Source organism: Giraffa tippelskirchi, chromosome 3 (genome assembly GCF_054371585.1).
Source record: "Giraffa tippelskirchi isolate mGirTip1 chromosome 3, T2T-mGirTip1v1.2.pri, whole genome shotgun sequence".
Lineage (NCBI taxonomy): Eukaryota > Metazoa > Chordata > Mammalia > Artiodactyla > Giraffidae > Giraffa > Giraffa tippelskirchi.
The window spans coordinates 1,138,053-1,155,296 of record NC_137277.1 but is presented as its reverse complement, the minus strand read 5'-3'; the positions used below and the strand labels follow the sequence as shown (position 1 = coordinate 1,155,296).

The window sequence follows — 17,244 nt, the reverse complement described above, 5'->3', positions numbered from 1 at the left end:
ACTCTCCAGATTTGAACTTCCAAAACCACCTCAACTTCATTTCTTAGAAGGCTTTGACTAGCTGCTGCCATGTAATAGGATCCTTACATGGATTCCTTTATGGAAAAAATGCTAACATTGAAGGCTTTGAGATTTAAAAAGCCACTCCACTGAAAGGTATGAATCATATCTAATATTTCAAATTAGTACGTGCATATAACAGACATTTATCTATAGTAAACCATTCACAACCAACCGTATTTCACCAGAATTAGATGCAAATTCCTAGGCAACTTTTTATAAGGGTTGGTAAGTCCCACTGAGATGCAAGCCTACTGGATTCTTACACTGGACATACCTTCTTATTGCAGTAATAATGTGGAAACCAAAAGTGAACCCATTTCAAAAACATACCCATCTTTCCATCCTACAAGTTCTAAAATTTGTGGGAAGGATTTCTATTCCAAATAAAATACTAAGAAATGCACATCTCTTCAGAGTTGCACTTGCCTCAGATGAGAGACATAGCCACAGCTGTGACTTTGGAGAAAGACTGAAACCACTGGCTAAACCCAACTTGGGTTTACATAGCCCGAGTTACGGGTAGTCAGCGCTTTAAATCTAGCACCGTACTAACAACCCCAAATTGGAAATACAGTGAAAGGTGAGCAGGATAATGACATTCAGAGACAGTGAGCTCCTCCATAGGCAGTGAGTGGGCGGGGCCCAGCAGTGAGCCCAGCGACACCACCAGGCATGTTACCTCGGGCGACTCACCATGCTTCCAGAATCTGCCCTCATCAATAACAGGAAATACATTTTCTGACCCAGGTAAGAAGGTCAAAACCACTTCCAAATAGGAAATGTAACCCTCTTGGGGGGTTGGAGGGCTGAATGAGGTAACGCAATGGAAGGGACCAAGCAGAGAGCTTGGAGCACAGGAAGCACAGGATGAGTATTGTTTGTTAAGGCTGCTGTTAAGGCTGCTGTTAAGGCTGCTGTTAAGGCTGTTGATGAGTACTGTCTGTTAAGGCTGCTGTTAAAACGCACACGAGCGTAAAGGTTCAGCGTTGTTCCAGGAGGCGCCGCGGACTCATCACAACTCTGCAGCGGTGTCAAGTGCAGCAAATCACGGAGGGAAATGCAAATGGAGATGCGGGTCTCTGCCTGGGAACAAAGGTCCTGGTGTCTGCCACGCCTGGTGGAGCCACACGACTCTTCCTTTCTCCATGTCCCAGCCTCTCCAGAAATCTAAAACCTTCCTCGGAAGAGGCTGTGAGAGGAAGGAGCACTGAATGAAGGTCAAGAAGCTCTGGTTTGCTAACTCTGTGACCTTGAGCAAGATAACGACCTTGGAACCACACAGGTTCTTTACGTATAAAATGAAAACAATTGGATGCGGCCATCTCTCTAGATGACTTAATCTGAGATGTAGACACTTGGTATGCTCATAAGCTTCCGTCTGTCGGGAACACGCCATGAGTGCAGACTGTGTTCCCATGAAACCACCCCCTTTCACCACTGCAGAGCTATCACCTTAGATCCCCCACTGTAAATACCTCCAGCATTTAATTACTATTCTTCAGAAACAATTTATATATTTCTTTAAAAATACAATAACTGTAATGAGAACAAAGGACAGATTTTTTTTTAAAGCAACCATTATTGATGATATACAGTCACTAATGCAAAGGGAATACTTTATATGTTATTATTTGGAAGGTTTGTCTTGAAAAGGAATGTTCTCTAACAGTGGACCACAAGTCATAGAATGTGGTTTCCATGGTAACTGCCACATTTTTAAAAATATGCACAGGATTGAAGATACATTGTGTAACTCTATGATAAATGGATCATTCTTAGAGAAATCACTTTCCTTGTCTCAACCTATCTTTGTTTTTTAAACTTAATATAATTTTCCCCACAATGAAAACCAAATTGAATGATTTATATAGTTTAATTATAGGTATATATGCTACTTTTGTGCTTTAAGATGAAAATAATTACAGAATTTTAGAATTCTTATGAAAAAGAAAGCTGGTGATCTACCAAAAATGTAGCTTTACTTGAAATGGCATCTTTCCTATTTTCTCCTATTTAAGCACCTAAGAAATAGCATTCTTACACATGGTAATATACACTATAACACATTAGTGCAAAGATCTTATTAGTCCACAGGCAGCACTCTTAGGCTCCTCACCACTGGACATTAATAAAACGAGATCTTCACATCAATGCATCTGTTTCCGAATACAAGAAGGACCTTTGCCCTATTTGGAAAATTCTGAATAACCTGAGTTTTTGGCGTCAGAAAAAGAATATATCCCCCACAGGCTTTTAAACATGGCTTAGTTGGGAAAACCTCTATTTATATTTTAAACAAGCACTGAAAGTTCCTCGGCTATCTTAAATAAAGCATTTTAGTAATACTATAAAACTTCATGTAAAAAAAAAATGGAAAATTTTAGCATGTGGTTTTACCCCAAGTCTACTAAAAAAAAGTCTTTTCTTTTTGCAAAATGAAGAGAATTGTTAAAAACATTTTCCCACCAACGCCTCTGATGCCTGGCATTGAGCATGCCGTCCACCGCAGCAGAGCACACTTGCTACACGATTAAGCTCCGAGTGCCCCGCCTCTGCCCCGACACACGTGGGGCATGTATCAGGGACCAGCACCACGTGTGGGCATGCACGCTGAGCCCTGGGCCTCCCTGAGGTGACTGCGCGTCCCTGAGGAGAAGAGGGGAGCGCAGAAGCCGGGTGGCATGAGCAGCTGCAGCCTCATTACGGGGGTGGGGGGATGGTTGACTTAATTCGGTTTATCCGAGCAACCAACCCAGAGTCCAGTCTGACCCAAAGAGATAAAAATATCTACTACCCCAAAACAAAGCAGATGATATTAGTGAAAAAATATTGATGATGAAACACTACTTTGGTTATGCAGGTAGGGAGTGAACCATTTTAATGCAGGTACAAACATCCTGTGCTCCCGGACCAAATTAACATTTGATTTATCATTTATTACAGTTTTCCATAGTATCAATTCAGAGGACAAGAGAATCAGATATAAGGAAGAGAGCAACACACCTGGAAATTAACATTAGGGCATTGACTTTTAAAGCATTTTCAATTTCAGCCAAGTTTCTAATTTTAACACCGTAGCGATGTTTTGTAAGGGTTTCTGGAATAGTCATGTAGTGACGGTATAGAAATTTTTAAGCTTGTGACTTAAAATATGCTTTCTTTTGATTCATAATATCTACCAAATTGGATCTCTCACAGCAGCTGTTTTTTGATGTTGAGGATAATGACATTATCCATAAATTAAAATGAAAATTTGGCACATTAAAATAAACCTGCTAATTACATTTTGTGAAAGTAGTTAAAGAATCTTAAGGTTTTCCCATTGGGTTTTTTCCCAAATGTTTTAACACATACAGAGCATCATCAATTATACTGGTCAGTACCTTTTATATTAAGCCCTATATCTTAAATTTCTCTCAGAACTGAAAGCTAGAAAATAATGAACTGGTATGATCTCTTACATTAGATACCTAGGCTTACACTATTCATCATGTTTCACCCTTCACTGCAGCTTCCAGGCAAGCTCTGAGCTAAAACTTGTACTTAGCTGGAGCATGTCCTTTAAAAGTATGGATTTTCTGATGTGGTTAATATCATTTATTGCTTAATTATTATTTTCAGCTATATTTCACCTGTATAAGTAAGTATGTGTTTATCATAAAATGCTGCCTCAAATCCTTTTTGAAAGTGCTTGGAATACAAAGAAATTAAAATCAAATGTTTTCAATAGAAAAAGTGCCAGCCCCCTCAAAGCCCAGAGACCACGTTCAACAATAATGCTCAGAACACACGCACTGTTACAGTCACCCTCAGAGTCATCTTTGAAGACTAACAGCCTGTGCTGAATCCACGGCAGACAAGCACACACCCAGTTTATAAATGACATCTACTGATCTGAAGGTCTTTTCTTTTTCTAACATGTTACACCCTCAGGGACACACCAAACTGAACCAGACTGAACAAGGGGAGAAGATTGTGCATTTTAGCAAATGTAAGTATCACAACATAAAGTAGCCCATCGCTGAAACCAAGGAATTATTAAGATATAATTGTTAAAATTGTCTATTATAAATATCTTTTTTGGAAAACTTTTTAAAGTAGAAGAGAGAAAGGAGGAGATCTAAAACCCACACATTTTAGAATCAGCAATAGCAGGTAGCCACTTAGTGAGTCAATACGGCAAAATCCAGATGTTCCATCTTTTACGCAAAACTGTTCCTCTTACAACCACAGTTCTCAGTTCAGGGAGTCGAGAAAGACACCAGGATGCTAGGGTCAGGCTAGACCCGTTTCACGATGTCTGCTCTGCAGTCTACACATGGTGGTTCCCAGTGGTCTCCGTGTCACCTGCACCTCTCATGTCTGCACCTCAACAACTGTCCCCAGATAGTGACACACCCTGGGCGGCCCACGAAGCCACTCTGGGACGGTCTCTGCGGGGCTAATGCATACCGCTCACTTTGGCAGCAAACCTCAGAGACCAAGCAACCCTCGAGTGGTTCCGGGTACTAAAAGGACGCCAAGGGATCAAGGAACCTATGTTCTGCTTTTCCTCAATTTCAAGGGGCAAACTGCAGAAATTCTTTCACTACACTGCAGTTCAAAAGCAAAATAAGCATTGCATGAGGACTACCACATTAGACAAAGCCTTCCTAAGATGATCGCAACAAAACTATATATCACCTTCATATTAAAAAATATGATGGAATCAAGCAAATCACTCACCAGAGGACCTTCAATAAGTGGGATCTGGCAAGTGAGACATATTTGCTAATGAGGTTGTGAATTTCTGTATGTCTTGACATCTACGATGTCCCTCAGGGACATACCAGACTGAACATCTTATACAAAGGGGGAAGACAGTGTGCATTTTAGCAAATGTAAGTAGCACAACATAAACTAGCCCATCACTGAAAACCAAGGGATTATGATAAAAATATAAGCATATAATAATTAGCTCAATGCACCAAATAAAATGAGAGATGGTTAACTGTCCTTAATGGTATTACTGTATCTTGTCGTTTCTCTATAAAACAGAAATTGCTAGAATAACAACGCACTTATAATAATTATACAGCATCTTCACTGAAAGGGAGCTCCTGGTTGTCATGGTTCACCTTAAGGCAGATGTCTGTACTTTATAACATTGGTTTTCTTATTAGTACACAACGTATTACATATTCAAAAGGAGCCAAAAGTAGATCTTTTTAGTACATTGCCTGCATTCAAGAATCTGATGGATGAAAAGCAGCAGACAAAGCCACAGTGCCCCAAACAGATAATCCCCTGGTGCTCTCTTGGTTAAGGTTCCAAGTCGTCCTTTTTACAAAATGGCCTCCACAGCTGCCGACCTGAACTGAGCATCCAACGCCTCCCCAGCCCCAGACAGAACACCGCAGCGCCCGACGTCTATGGCAGGCTTGCGGCTCCCACATCAAACCACAAAGCAGCCATTTTAAAAAAGCATCTGCTATGTGTTAAAACATATGTCACTTTGGGCTTTTTTTGAAATTTATAAATGTAATTCAGAACCTAAAAGGTTCTAAACCTATACATTAGATTATTTAGACTACAATCATGAAAAGATATATTTGGAAAATTTAGGACTTACCTGAGGAAACTGAATTAATAGCCCCGATAAATAGCCAAAAATGAATACAAGTTGCTAGCATTTTGGTATATATGATTAGATTTTTTAAAATATAGCTTATTGACAAGAGTTTTTTTAAAAATGTTCTCTAAAAACAATTTAGTATAGCTTCTGCACAAAATCATTTTTCATTTTGATCCAGAATGCATTTAGCCTAAGTTTCCATTGCTCCCTCGCATTCCCGAGACAGCAATTCCAATTATTCCAAGACAGACAGAAAATGTGAGAAATACAGTCATATGCTACAGCATTTGAGGAGGTCAGATTAATACTTCAATTAGAAGAAATTCAACTAATGACATTATTATACTCTCCCCATGGCTTAACTGTATCCAGTGATTCCAAAATCTCCCCTTTGTTGTCACTGAATGAACCGCACCCTACACATGGTAGACACTACGTACGCAAAACCACAAAGACTCCCTCTAAATCTGGCCTCTGTTTGTGTCGGCTTTCCACAACACCACGAAAATAGTCAGAAGTTGGATAAATTAATGTGTTTTAGTGTATCAATTACTCTACCATGCAAACAGACCCTACCCTGACTCAGAACTCAAATACCTTCTCAAAGAAGACAACGGTAAGGCTTCACATCATCTTCGAAGGAGAATGTAAGTGTGAAGACCTCCTTAATGAACCGCCTGACTGGCCCTCAGAAGACCAGCATGTATCTGATGAGGCTCTAACGAGGTCGGTGGCAGAAACACAGCCACGTTGATTTCACAGGAACCATCTGCCTGTGCTGGTCCCACGGCTGCCACAATGACCACCTCTTAACAAAGCCCACAAAACAAAGTCACCTAAGTTTCCTAGAAATCCATATTATCGACAAAAAAAAAAGCCTGTGCTGAGTATATTCATATTGCCTCCATCGTTATCCGAAAGTAAAAGACAACTCAAGGTCAAATGAAAGCGACCAACAACTCCTATTCTTTGCCTCCCGCCTCCCGCCCTGACTCGAGATCCAACACCTTACTTAATCAGTAGAATTTGTACGTTCAGATAATTATAAAATTGTTTAAACACATCTTACAACAAATAGAAGGTCTATCTCATTTGCTTAAAAATTATATTATTTGGGGAGGAATGTATCTGGGGAGAAGCTTGTGAGGGGTGTGGATAATATGGTGAGACTTCAATGGGAAAGGGGTATTTCGACCTCGTGGATGATATGGTTTTGTTAGAAGAGAAAATTATCTTTTTATTGTTACCAATTGCTCTTCAATTTTTCTTTAATGAAATTTCACAGCGACCTCCCCAAGAGGACACACTAAGGCCTTTGATTATATATACCCTAAAGAGTGTATCGTGCCACAAAGAAACACACCCAATAAGATTTTTTTTTCATCTGAAATTTATAAAGATAATTTTCCATGCTGACAGTGCACATTTCATCCATAAGTTTGAAGAGTCAAATGCTACCACAGCTGGGGGTTATTCTGCCAAATGGCTTCCAACAGGGACTACAGAGATGAGGCTGGGAGGCGTGTGTATATGCATGTAGGAGAAAGCCACAGACCTGGTGGGAAACAGCCCTTCTCTGGAGGCGTTTTTATCAATTATCATCTCAGTAATCTAATCAAATATAGAGTCTAAAGGAGAAAAGCAACACTAGGAAGGAAAAGCAAATATTAAAACAGCTGCTTGATTACCTACAGAGATTAAAACAAAAAGCAAGGAGTGAGGCTGATACATTTCCTAGGGATTTGCTAAGGCTGAGGGGAGGGGTAAGGGGCAGATACCTTAAAAAAAATCCATCATGAAAGGAACTGAGACAAGATTATAAAAAAGGGGCCAAGTTATAGCGCGCCATGGGATTTTTAATCTGGCTACCTGTGGTTTCTGTAGTTAAAGCCTTATTCATCCCCCCAAAAAGGGGGGTGGGGAGAAAACAAAAAAAATCACATTTATATGTCAGTTTTGCAAATGATCAAATAGCGTGCACCAACAAGAATAATAAGAAAACATGAAACGCTGATGACTGTTTAAAAATGGATACCCGTTTTATCAAATATCATTGGTAATTACCTGTGAGTCTCGTTTCTTGAACTCTTGGATTTGATTTTCATGCTCCATATTGGCAGCGCGGAGCTGATTCTCCAGGTTTCCGACTTCCCGTTTGTGGTCTCGGACTAGGCTCTCCTTCTCCGCGTTATGCTGCTGTAATAGGTGCGTCTTCTCCTGTTCATGCTCCAGCTTCAGCTCTACTATCTGATTGGACAATGAGGACAGTTCATCAACAGAACATCCTTGTCGTCATGACAACTCATGGACAGCTTAATTTTTCTCTAATTTGCCCAAGTTGAAAATTTTATTTTTTGCGTCATCATTACCTCACCCTTAAAATACTCTCATTGGGTGGGGGGATGGATTTTATCTAAACCTCCCAATATTTAAGACGGTTGGGAATATTCAGTAAATCCTTCTGCAATCTGTTGACACAAATGCCTGAACATTGAAAAAAAAATTATGTCGAATGCTAGGTATCTCCTCCCCAAGAATCTGGGTATCACTGACCAGCAACGGTTGTAAATAGTTAATAGTCAGTACGCTTTGCTTTTTGCTTAAATATATACACATAAAAAGCAGCAATTAAATCGGTCTGTTTTCTTTATGGTTTTCAAATAAAAGATCGAAGCTAAATACGCATCTGGATTATTGTATATACAGTTGTCTTTCTTAAAATAAAATGGTGAATCTCAAAGCTCTATTATCTCGTTGTCAGCCACGGGACACCAACGCAAACAGATGTGCTGTGCTCCAGGGGGCACCTGCTGCGCCGCCAGCCCGCGCCATGAGTTCATGAAAAGCACGCAATTCTCAGGGTGCTTTCGCAGTCCACTCCACGCTGGAGACGGTGACCTTGGCCGGTCTGAGCCGCGCCCCGCTAGACTGAGTGGCAGCCGGGGACCGAGGGCCTGGTCGCCGCAGCTTTGATACTAATCCTCCGGGCCGCACACAATGGCACCCTACCTGGCCCGCACACTATAGCCGGCCAGGCTGCCTTTGAAGCAGGTGCTGAATGGGGACTGCAGGACGCCAGCTTCCCCAGTGAACTCCAGGCCACACAGCTGCGAGGAACAGTCACTTGGATTTTTCTTCAGTTTTGGTGGATTTCAGGGGGAAAAACTGCTGTTATCGAGAATATGTGGCGTTATTTTCGGCATGAGAATCCATCTTCAAAAAAGCTAACAGTAGGAGCCTGCTCCAAATCGATCTGGTTTCGTGCACTGAGTCACCAGACTACCTTATCTTAAAGCTGTAGCATTCATTTCTCCAGGCATGCAGCCTGCACCACACTTCAGGAGCTATTTTCTTCGGAGATTTAACACTCTTTTCCTCTAATTGCAAATTAAGAAACAAAACGCAGATTCAAAGTGCTTTTAAATGTAGGTTTCAAAATGGTTTTATTATTGTGGTTTTTGTTTGAGAGTGGGAAAATCAACGATCAATTCCTGACCACTCATTCATTTTTTCTACTATTTGGAAGAAAGTGTCCTAATTCTCAAATACACACACATATCAACAAGATAGCATATAAAATAATATGGACATTTTTATTTTGCATTTGAGAACAAAGATGCATGCTAGTGAATTTATGTCTTTTAAAAATGACAGATTTTTCTTTCATATTATTCCATTATAGGCAATAAACAGAAAAATATAAGTATTCTCCTTATATACTATGCCAAGTGGAAGTTTTCTATGATTATTTAAAATAAATGTGCAGGGTTGACTCTGTGAGTCACACAACTACAATGTTAATCCCAACAAAAAAGAGAATTTAAAATTTTATTGATATTATTGCATCATTTTCAGGCAGCCAAGTATATGAATTATTGAGTTGGGATATTTTTAGAATAGTCTTGGACACATTATTATTCCTGCTCAGTATTATACCATCAAACATTATAATAATGAAATTATAAATTTTAGTAGAAGATTTAAACATGTAACAAGGAAATAGAAGGAGCTTTTTAAAAAGTTCTACTCAGATCTGATTCTCAAAAGTCTCAAAAAAAAATGAAAAAAATGGGTGTGATTTAAAATTGAGATAGAAAGCAAAATATTTTATGATACTCTAAGGAAAAGTAACTGATAGATATACAATTAAGGCAGAAGAATTACAGAAGTTTTCCCCCAAGAAAAGACGTGAGACCGGGACTGGCTGAGAGGTCACTAGCAACGGTGCAGCCACGCTCCAGGCTCGATGACCAGTGCCCTTGCACAGAAACGTTGAGTTATCTGAGGAGTTCCAGCAGGCGGGAAGGGATCCTGCTCATGTTCACATTTCAGTTCATTCATTTTCAAAACCAGGCACAGATGAAAGAGAGATAATGATATCTGAAGCCTAAAGATAGCTGTTCATAAACTTAACTATTCAAACAGATTGCTGTTTTGTCAGGGCCTGCTGCTCAGTGAGGCTGGTTAGTGAACAATCTCAAGGCTGCAGAGCCTTTGCAAGTGAAATAGCTCAGTCCTGACTGCCCAATCCAGTGCTGCCTGACCAACTTCCAGACGTCACAAGCCCTTTGGTTTCCTCACTGTCATCAATTTCAGGCAGGGGGTCCTCCCCAGATTAACAGTAGAGTCCAGGAGAAAAACCCTGATATTTCAGGAACGTCTTAAGGATGATATTCATAACCATGTTCAATGCCATCATCAAGGTGGATTGTGTTAAAATTCAGCCCAGCCCCTAAGTGTAGATACATGTCCTGTGCACGTGGGCACATCTCAACAGTGAAGTGAAGCAGCGTGTCCCTTCACCTGGAGCTACTGCACACGTCTCGCTGACCACAGTCACGTATAACGGGTTCACGGTGACCAGGAGGTGGCACGGCAGGGACTGTGTGGAGGATGGGACGGCAGAAAACATCTGCAGGGTGAACACGTCATTTCAGCAGGGTCTCTGCATCAGCGCTCTGGGCGGAGAAGGCCCGTCACTGACCTCAGTGCTCACCGAGCGGTGGGCCTGGAACTGGCCGGGCATGAAAGTGAACTGGCAAGTCATCCGGTAGCCAGTCCTCTGGGAGAGAAAATGGCTGTATCGCGTAGAAACTGCAAGGTTGATTCACAAGGAATCATCAAACAGGAGACCAAGAAGGTTGTGCTCCACCCACGACGCACCCCCAGCACACTCTGGCCGGGATTCTGAGGCTCCCCCTGAAGACACAGACATCTCCCTCGGACGGGATCCTGCCACAGTCTGACCACGGCCTCCTCCATCCACCGGAGGCTCCACACAAGTGCCTGGGGCAGGAGCACATGCCAGGCCTGAGACAGTGGACTGGGCGGGCTGGACAGCCAACTCTGAGGGTTTCGAATATGAACCTTAAGTTCTCGGAGCTGTCCTACAGCGAGCTCAGTGAGAGCAAACACTGCCTGTTGTTCTTATTCAGTCACTCAGTTGTGTCCAACTCTCTGTGACCCCTTGGACTGCAGCCCTCCAGGCTCCTCTGTCCATGGGATTTCCCAGGCAAGAATACTGGAGTGGGTTGTCATTTTCTTCTCCAATACTACCTGAAGACCTGTTAGTAATCTTTTTTTATTAACCTGTTAATTAATATTATTTTAAAAGACAAATGAGATGGAGCAAGTGATTAGTTCTCAGTACACAATACACAGAAGATCAACTGTCCCAGGAATATACCTTAAAGTCAGAAATCCCAAAGCCAGAACAGTAAGTTATAGACAGGACAGAATGCACCCAATACATAAAAAAGGAGGAATTACGGTACAAAATATTAGCTGAAATGAGCTCAAAGTAACCAGATGACAAAACCACATTCTGCAAGCCTTGGTGTGCGATGAGTTGCAGCTGCAGGAGGTGGGAAGGAACGCCCTCCCTGTTCTCCGGCTCGAGAAGGAGGAAGAGGAGTTGCCAGCTGGGACCCCTGGGGAGAGCCGCCCTGCAACACAACTGTCACCACTCTCGGGTCAAGTGGACACAAACGTGAGCGCCCAGAGCCTGGAGAGCATCAGAGGTCCCCAGCACAACGTTCTTCTGACCCCAGGGGTCCCCCGGCACCCCGATGGCCAGCCGCTCGGCCGCTGCTGGGGCTTTCAGCAGGAGGGGCAGCCGTCCCCCGAGCCTCCGCCGCTGCCTCCACCACACCTGACGCTGGACGGCAGAGGGGCTGCTGCCCCCGCTCTACTGGCCTGGACTCATCAAGGGGCCGAAGACCTTCCTGCCACCGCAGCGGTCAGCTGTCTGCCTCCATCCAGCTTTCCGTCTGGTGACACCTACACGACTGGGGACTCAGGTCCTCGTCTCCTGCCTGTGGCCCAGCTGCGCACGGCCTGGGACGTCACCACCCACCCACCGCCGCCCCCTGGGCTGCTCCTTGGGCATTCTTGCCATTTCCTCCCTCTGGCCCCCAGGTCTAATTGTCGCTGCGTCCCCAGCTCAGTCCGGGCACTTCCTCTCTGTGAGTGTCTGTCACTGCCATCTGTTCACCTGGACGCTCAGCTGGAAAACCCGAGTCCCCTCTCTCCTTCACGCGCCATTCCACATTCATCAGCAAGCGTCGCCCGTCTAACATCGAAGATGAAACGACATACTTGTGTAGCGGGCCCTGCACTCAGACGCGGTGTCCCGCTGCGTCTCCGAGCAGCGGTCACGGCCTCACCTCACATTTTGTCCTCAGGCTGAGGGGCCGTGGGCTCCCCACCACCAGGGCAGACGCCGCTGGGCACACCGCCACATCGAAGCACCGCGCAATGTTCGCACAGAGGGGCTGCTCAGTAAACGTGAGCTGAGTGATGAAGGACAGGATTTGAAGTTAGATGATGAAGGAGCCTGGAGAGTGGGGTCATCGCTGAGCCACGTCACGACCTAGGAAACAGTTTTTCTAGTAGAATAGTTTTTCTATTGTACTCAAGTGTGGAAAGCACTCAGTTGCTTCAATAGTGTCCAACTCTTTGCAACCCCATGGACTGTAGCCCACCAGGCTCCCCTGTCCATGGAATTCTCCAGGCAAGAATACTGGAGTGGGTTGCCATTTCCTCCTCCAGGGGATCTTCCCAACCCAGGGATCGAACCTGAGTCTATTGTGTCTCCTGCATTGGCAGGCGAGTTCTTCACCACTGCACCATCCGGGAAGCCCCTTTTAAAATGAGGTATCCCTAAAATAAATTGTCTTCATGTGACGGTCACTGAAAAAAAAAACACATTCATCTTTGCCCCCTTCAATCCCACTCGAGGGAAAGGTGCTATTTGTATGAATCTAGACAATAGCAATTCCAAGCCAAGAAAAGGTAGGGAAAAAGGGAAGAAGAGGTGGGGCGTTAGGTACTTTTTACCAACTGCCCATGCGGTTCTGTGAGCCTGGGCTCCCAGCACTTCCCATCTGAACACCAGGACTCCAGGTACCTGGAGGACCCATTTGTGCTGCGCAGTGCAGCTGTGTGCCTGGGTCAGGTGGTTATCAAAGGAAAGAATCTGAAAGACCAGTGTCTGCGCTTGTCTTCATCACCACCTAGGAGTCCAGTGACCATAACTGAGGCTCAAAGATTATTACAGACTTAAAAAAGGAAAGCCAAGAAAGAAAGACTTTTTTAAGAGAGTATGATGAGGTGAGCAATAAGACAGAAAAACAGGGGCATACTAGACATAGAAATTAACAAATTACACAGAAATCCATTTCGAAGAATTTTCTAGGAGACCTGCAAATCCACGGAGAAGGCAGTGGCACCCCACTCCAGTACTCTTGCCTGGAAAATCCCATGGACGGAGGAGCCTGGTAGGCTGTAGTCCATGGGGTCGCTAAGAGTCAGACATGACTGAGCGACTTCACTTTCACTTTTCCTGTTCATGCACTGGAGAAGGAAATGGCAACCCACTCCAGTATTCTTGCCTGGAGAATCCCAGGGATGGCGGAGCCTAGTGGGCTGCCGTCTATGGGGTCGCACAGAGTCGGACACGACTGAAGCGACTTAGCAGCAGCAGCAGCAAATCCAAAGTCACTAACCTCACCTGAGGTCAGCACCCAACAGGAACTTCACTGAGCTGCTGCTGTCAGAGCAGCCCTGCCATTACCAGTGTCATTTCAGACAGCCCCCGCCCGCCTTGGCTCCCCTGTCCACGTGATGCCTTCAGTGTCAACAAATGGTCTTCTCTCCTGTCGCAGATGAAGCCCTTGGGGGTCAGAACACCCTTGCTTTCCAACTGCAGATCACAGGCCTCTGTGCCTGGTGCCCCGGCCCCCCGACAGCTGAGGCCCAGCCCTGCCCCACCCACGGGTGCCGCCCCACCTGTGCTGGGCCCCCTTCCCTTTCCCAGTGGAGACTAACAGTCTAATTCAAAACAGGTCCATGTTTTCAGGTTATATCACCTAAAAAATCTAGTTAATATTTACAGAGTAAAAACTGGGAACTGCATATGCTGTTTCTGAAACATCTCAACTGATCTTCAAATGTCCCAGTTGCGCTCTTATCTTGTATAATTCCTGGCTTGTCTTTGTTACTAAAACGTTTTGTTCCAAACAGTGGTGTCGTGTAAGGACTGGGCTGTCCAGTGTTTTTAATCATCCTCAACAGTAAGTATTTATTCTTCCTGGAGAATCTGGCTACTTGTTTATCTGTTGAACTACATTTCCCTTTAAAGGCTTTGCAGGGAAAAGAGAAGATATAAAATATAAGATTAAAGAATGAAATGCTGGAATTGCCAAAAAAAAAAAAATCTCCACAGTTCAGGAAATCCTAGCATGCCTGCTTTGTTGTTTGTTTCCAACTTGAGCGAGGCTTGTGAAAAGACAATTAGAATGGTCTCTCTGTTCCAATGGGTCATACAGGAAAGAAACAGGAAATCTTGATGAAAGCTTGGGCTTCGCAGGATATTTGTGTGAGTGTTTATCCCATGTGTTTGATGTTGTCTCTCCACATCTGCACACTTTATGCCTGCATTTGGGCTGAAATGTTTTAAAATACCACTCTGCTTTTTTCACTTCATTACAGTTCCTGGCACTAGGCTCTCTACGTGGGAGGGGCTCGCAAGTCTCACTGAGTAAGGAAATTGAGGCCCAGAAGGCACCAGTCATTCATTTCCTCTGGATGCGGGCTCCCTCATTATAAAATGTGAGGATTAGACCGGATAAGTGCTTCTAAAACTTTTTCCACCAAAGCATCCCTCGCAGCGGCGAAGATGAATAGTGCCCCCCACCCCACCCCGGGATCTGAGGGCTCAGCCTGGAGCAGACTCTGCAAACTGCAAGTCGCTTTGAAATGCCCTGTTTATCCTACAAAATTCATGCGAACTGTGCCTTTTACAAAATAGGACAAGTCTCTGTTTGTTTTAATATGGACGTTACCTCAATAGTAAAACCACTTTGCTTTCCCACCAAATAATCAACGGAGTCCAACACTGTAAGATGCAGGCATCAGCCCCTCTACCCCAGAGTTCACGCAGCCCAGGGGTCGCCTACCTGGGCCTGAGAAGCTGGGGCCGGCGGTCGGTATGTACATCTCCTTCCAGAGTGAAACGCTGCACCCATAACACTCAAGGCTTGTGCGTTCTTCAGAAAAGTAAGACAAGATGACGGGAAAGTTGTCATCCTTGCACTTGAGCGGCAGGCAGAGAAGGCAGATGGGTGTAGAAAGGTGTGTAGGTAAAGGACTTGGAGCCGCCTGCAGTTGTCCAGAGCCACACAGAGGGACTGGGGTCCGATGGAAGGTGCGGACAGTCACCGATGTCGGACCTGGAAGGGACCCTCTGCCCTCAGCACTCAGGACAATCACCTCCACACAATCAGGAAGGAAACTTACTTTCTCACGAGACAAACCACTGCACATCGGAATAAGCCTTTAGGAAAGAACAACCTTGAAACAACTCAAAATGTTCCCACAGTATCGTTCATCCAGAGGCTCAATTTCTGTCCCCAGACACCCCGGGGCCTGTTAGTGTGAACAGCACAACTCATGTTCACGTCCACGTCCAACCCCATCACCTGTTCACTGTGTGGCCCCTCTGGCCTGTAACCTGCCCAGATGGGCTCAGTCTCCACGACTGGGAGATGGAGCAACAGACAATGGACCTGCCTCTCAGCATGACTGTGAGGATGGGAAGAAGCTGAAGTCTGTAAAGCAGTAGAAATGGGACCAGCCTGGTGTGTATCCTCCTGAGTGCAGGCTATTACAATTATTATTGGGCTTTCCTGGTGCTTCAGCTTGTAAAGAATCCTGGGTTTGATCCCTGGGTTGGGAAGATTCCCTGGAGAAGGGAACAGTACCCACTCCAGTATTCTGGCTTGGAGAATTCCATGGACTCTACAGTCCATGGGGTCGCACAGAGTTGGACACGACTGAGTGACTTTCACCACACAGACCAACCATAAGACTTCCCTATTACAGGCCTGGAATTTAAAAATGCATAACATGCAATGCTCCCAAGTCTCCTCCTCTCTTGGCAAATATCCTTACTCCTTGAACACTACTCTGACCTAATCCCACACGTCCTATTTCTGGAAACTCTCCTTTGAACATGTTTGCATTTTTCATCATCCTGCGTAAAACGCGATGACCAGAACTGACCTACTCCTCGCGACTTGATAGGTGGACAATCCACGGAGACTACCTTTTACCCTCCACACGCGTCGCCCCGGGTTCTTCCTCTCTTCCTGGTCACTCAGTGCCTGACAGCCCCACCCAGCCCCCGCCACATACTTTCTGCCGACGACTGAGACGAAGGGCGGAATTTTACCTTCGGTCCCAGTAAACAGTCTTAATTTCAGCGGTTTAAAGCTTCAGAAGCAGATTCTGGACCCCGCTTGCTAATTACTCTGCGTCTAAGAAGGCGGTAACTATGCGCACCTCATCGCCGTGCGATGCACCTGGAAATCTCGCGTGTGGCGACTCTGGTTACTCAGAGCTGGCCTCCCCCGCACCCCACAGAGGCTGCGGCGACTCTGGTCACTCAGGGCTGGGCTCTGAGACACCGCACCCCACAGAGGCTGCGGCGACTCTGGTCCCTCAGGGCTGGGCTCTGAGACACCGCACCCCACAGGGGCTGCGGCGAGTCTGGTCCCTCAGGGCTGGCCTCTGAGACACTGCACCCCACAGAGGCTGCGGCGACTCTGGTCCCTCAGGGCTGGCCTCTGAGACACCGCACCCCACAGAGGCACCCACAGCTGGCCCCACCCCCACGCCGCCGCGAGGGCCCCTCCCACGGCGGAGCGAGGCCACGCCCCCCACCCCTCGCCCACAGCCAATCCGCTTCTCGTCGGGGAACTCAGGGAACTCGGTGGCGCTGGCTCGCGGGGACCACGACTCAGTGCCTATCTTTCCTTATGATACACTTCCAGCGTGAAAACGTCGGCAGTTTGGAGTGATCAGGAGAATACCATTCTGGCTGACAGAATTTTCTGCCTAAAAAGGGGTTTTTAAAAAGTTTGTATATTATCAGGTCAATAAATGTTCTAACACCTCAGAGCTCATAGTCCTGCCTCATAAGTGACTGTCTGGAAGCTTCACTCTCAGCAAGGGTGCTGATGATCAGCTCACGACACAGGAAGAAGAGAAACAGGCTAAATCTGCAC

The 17,244-nt window shown here is 45.1% G+C and overlaps 1 protein-coding gene across 12 annotated transcripts in view; it reads right to left on the bottom strand.

Moving 5' to 3' along the window:
* CEP112 (centrosomal protein 112) overlaps positions 1–17,244 on the bottom strand; it is a 307,677-nt gene that overhangs the window by 145,090 nt on the left and 145,343 nt on the right. For all 12 annotated transcript variants that reach the window (XM_081580786.1, XM_081580780.1, XM_081580784.1 and 9 more), the window contains one exon: positions 7,742–7,924. In XM_081580786.1, coding sequence (XP_081436912.1) covers positions 7,742–7,924 — 183 coding nt within the window. The remainder of the gene's footprint in view (positions 1–7,741; positions 7,925–17,244) is intronic.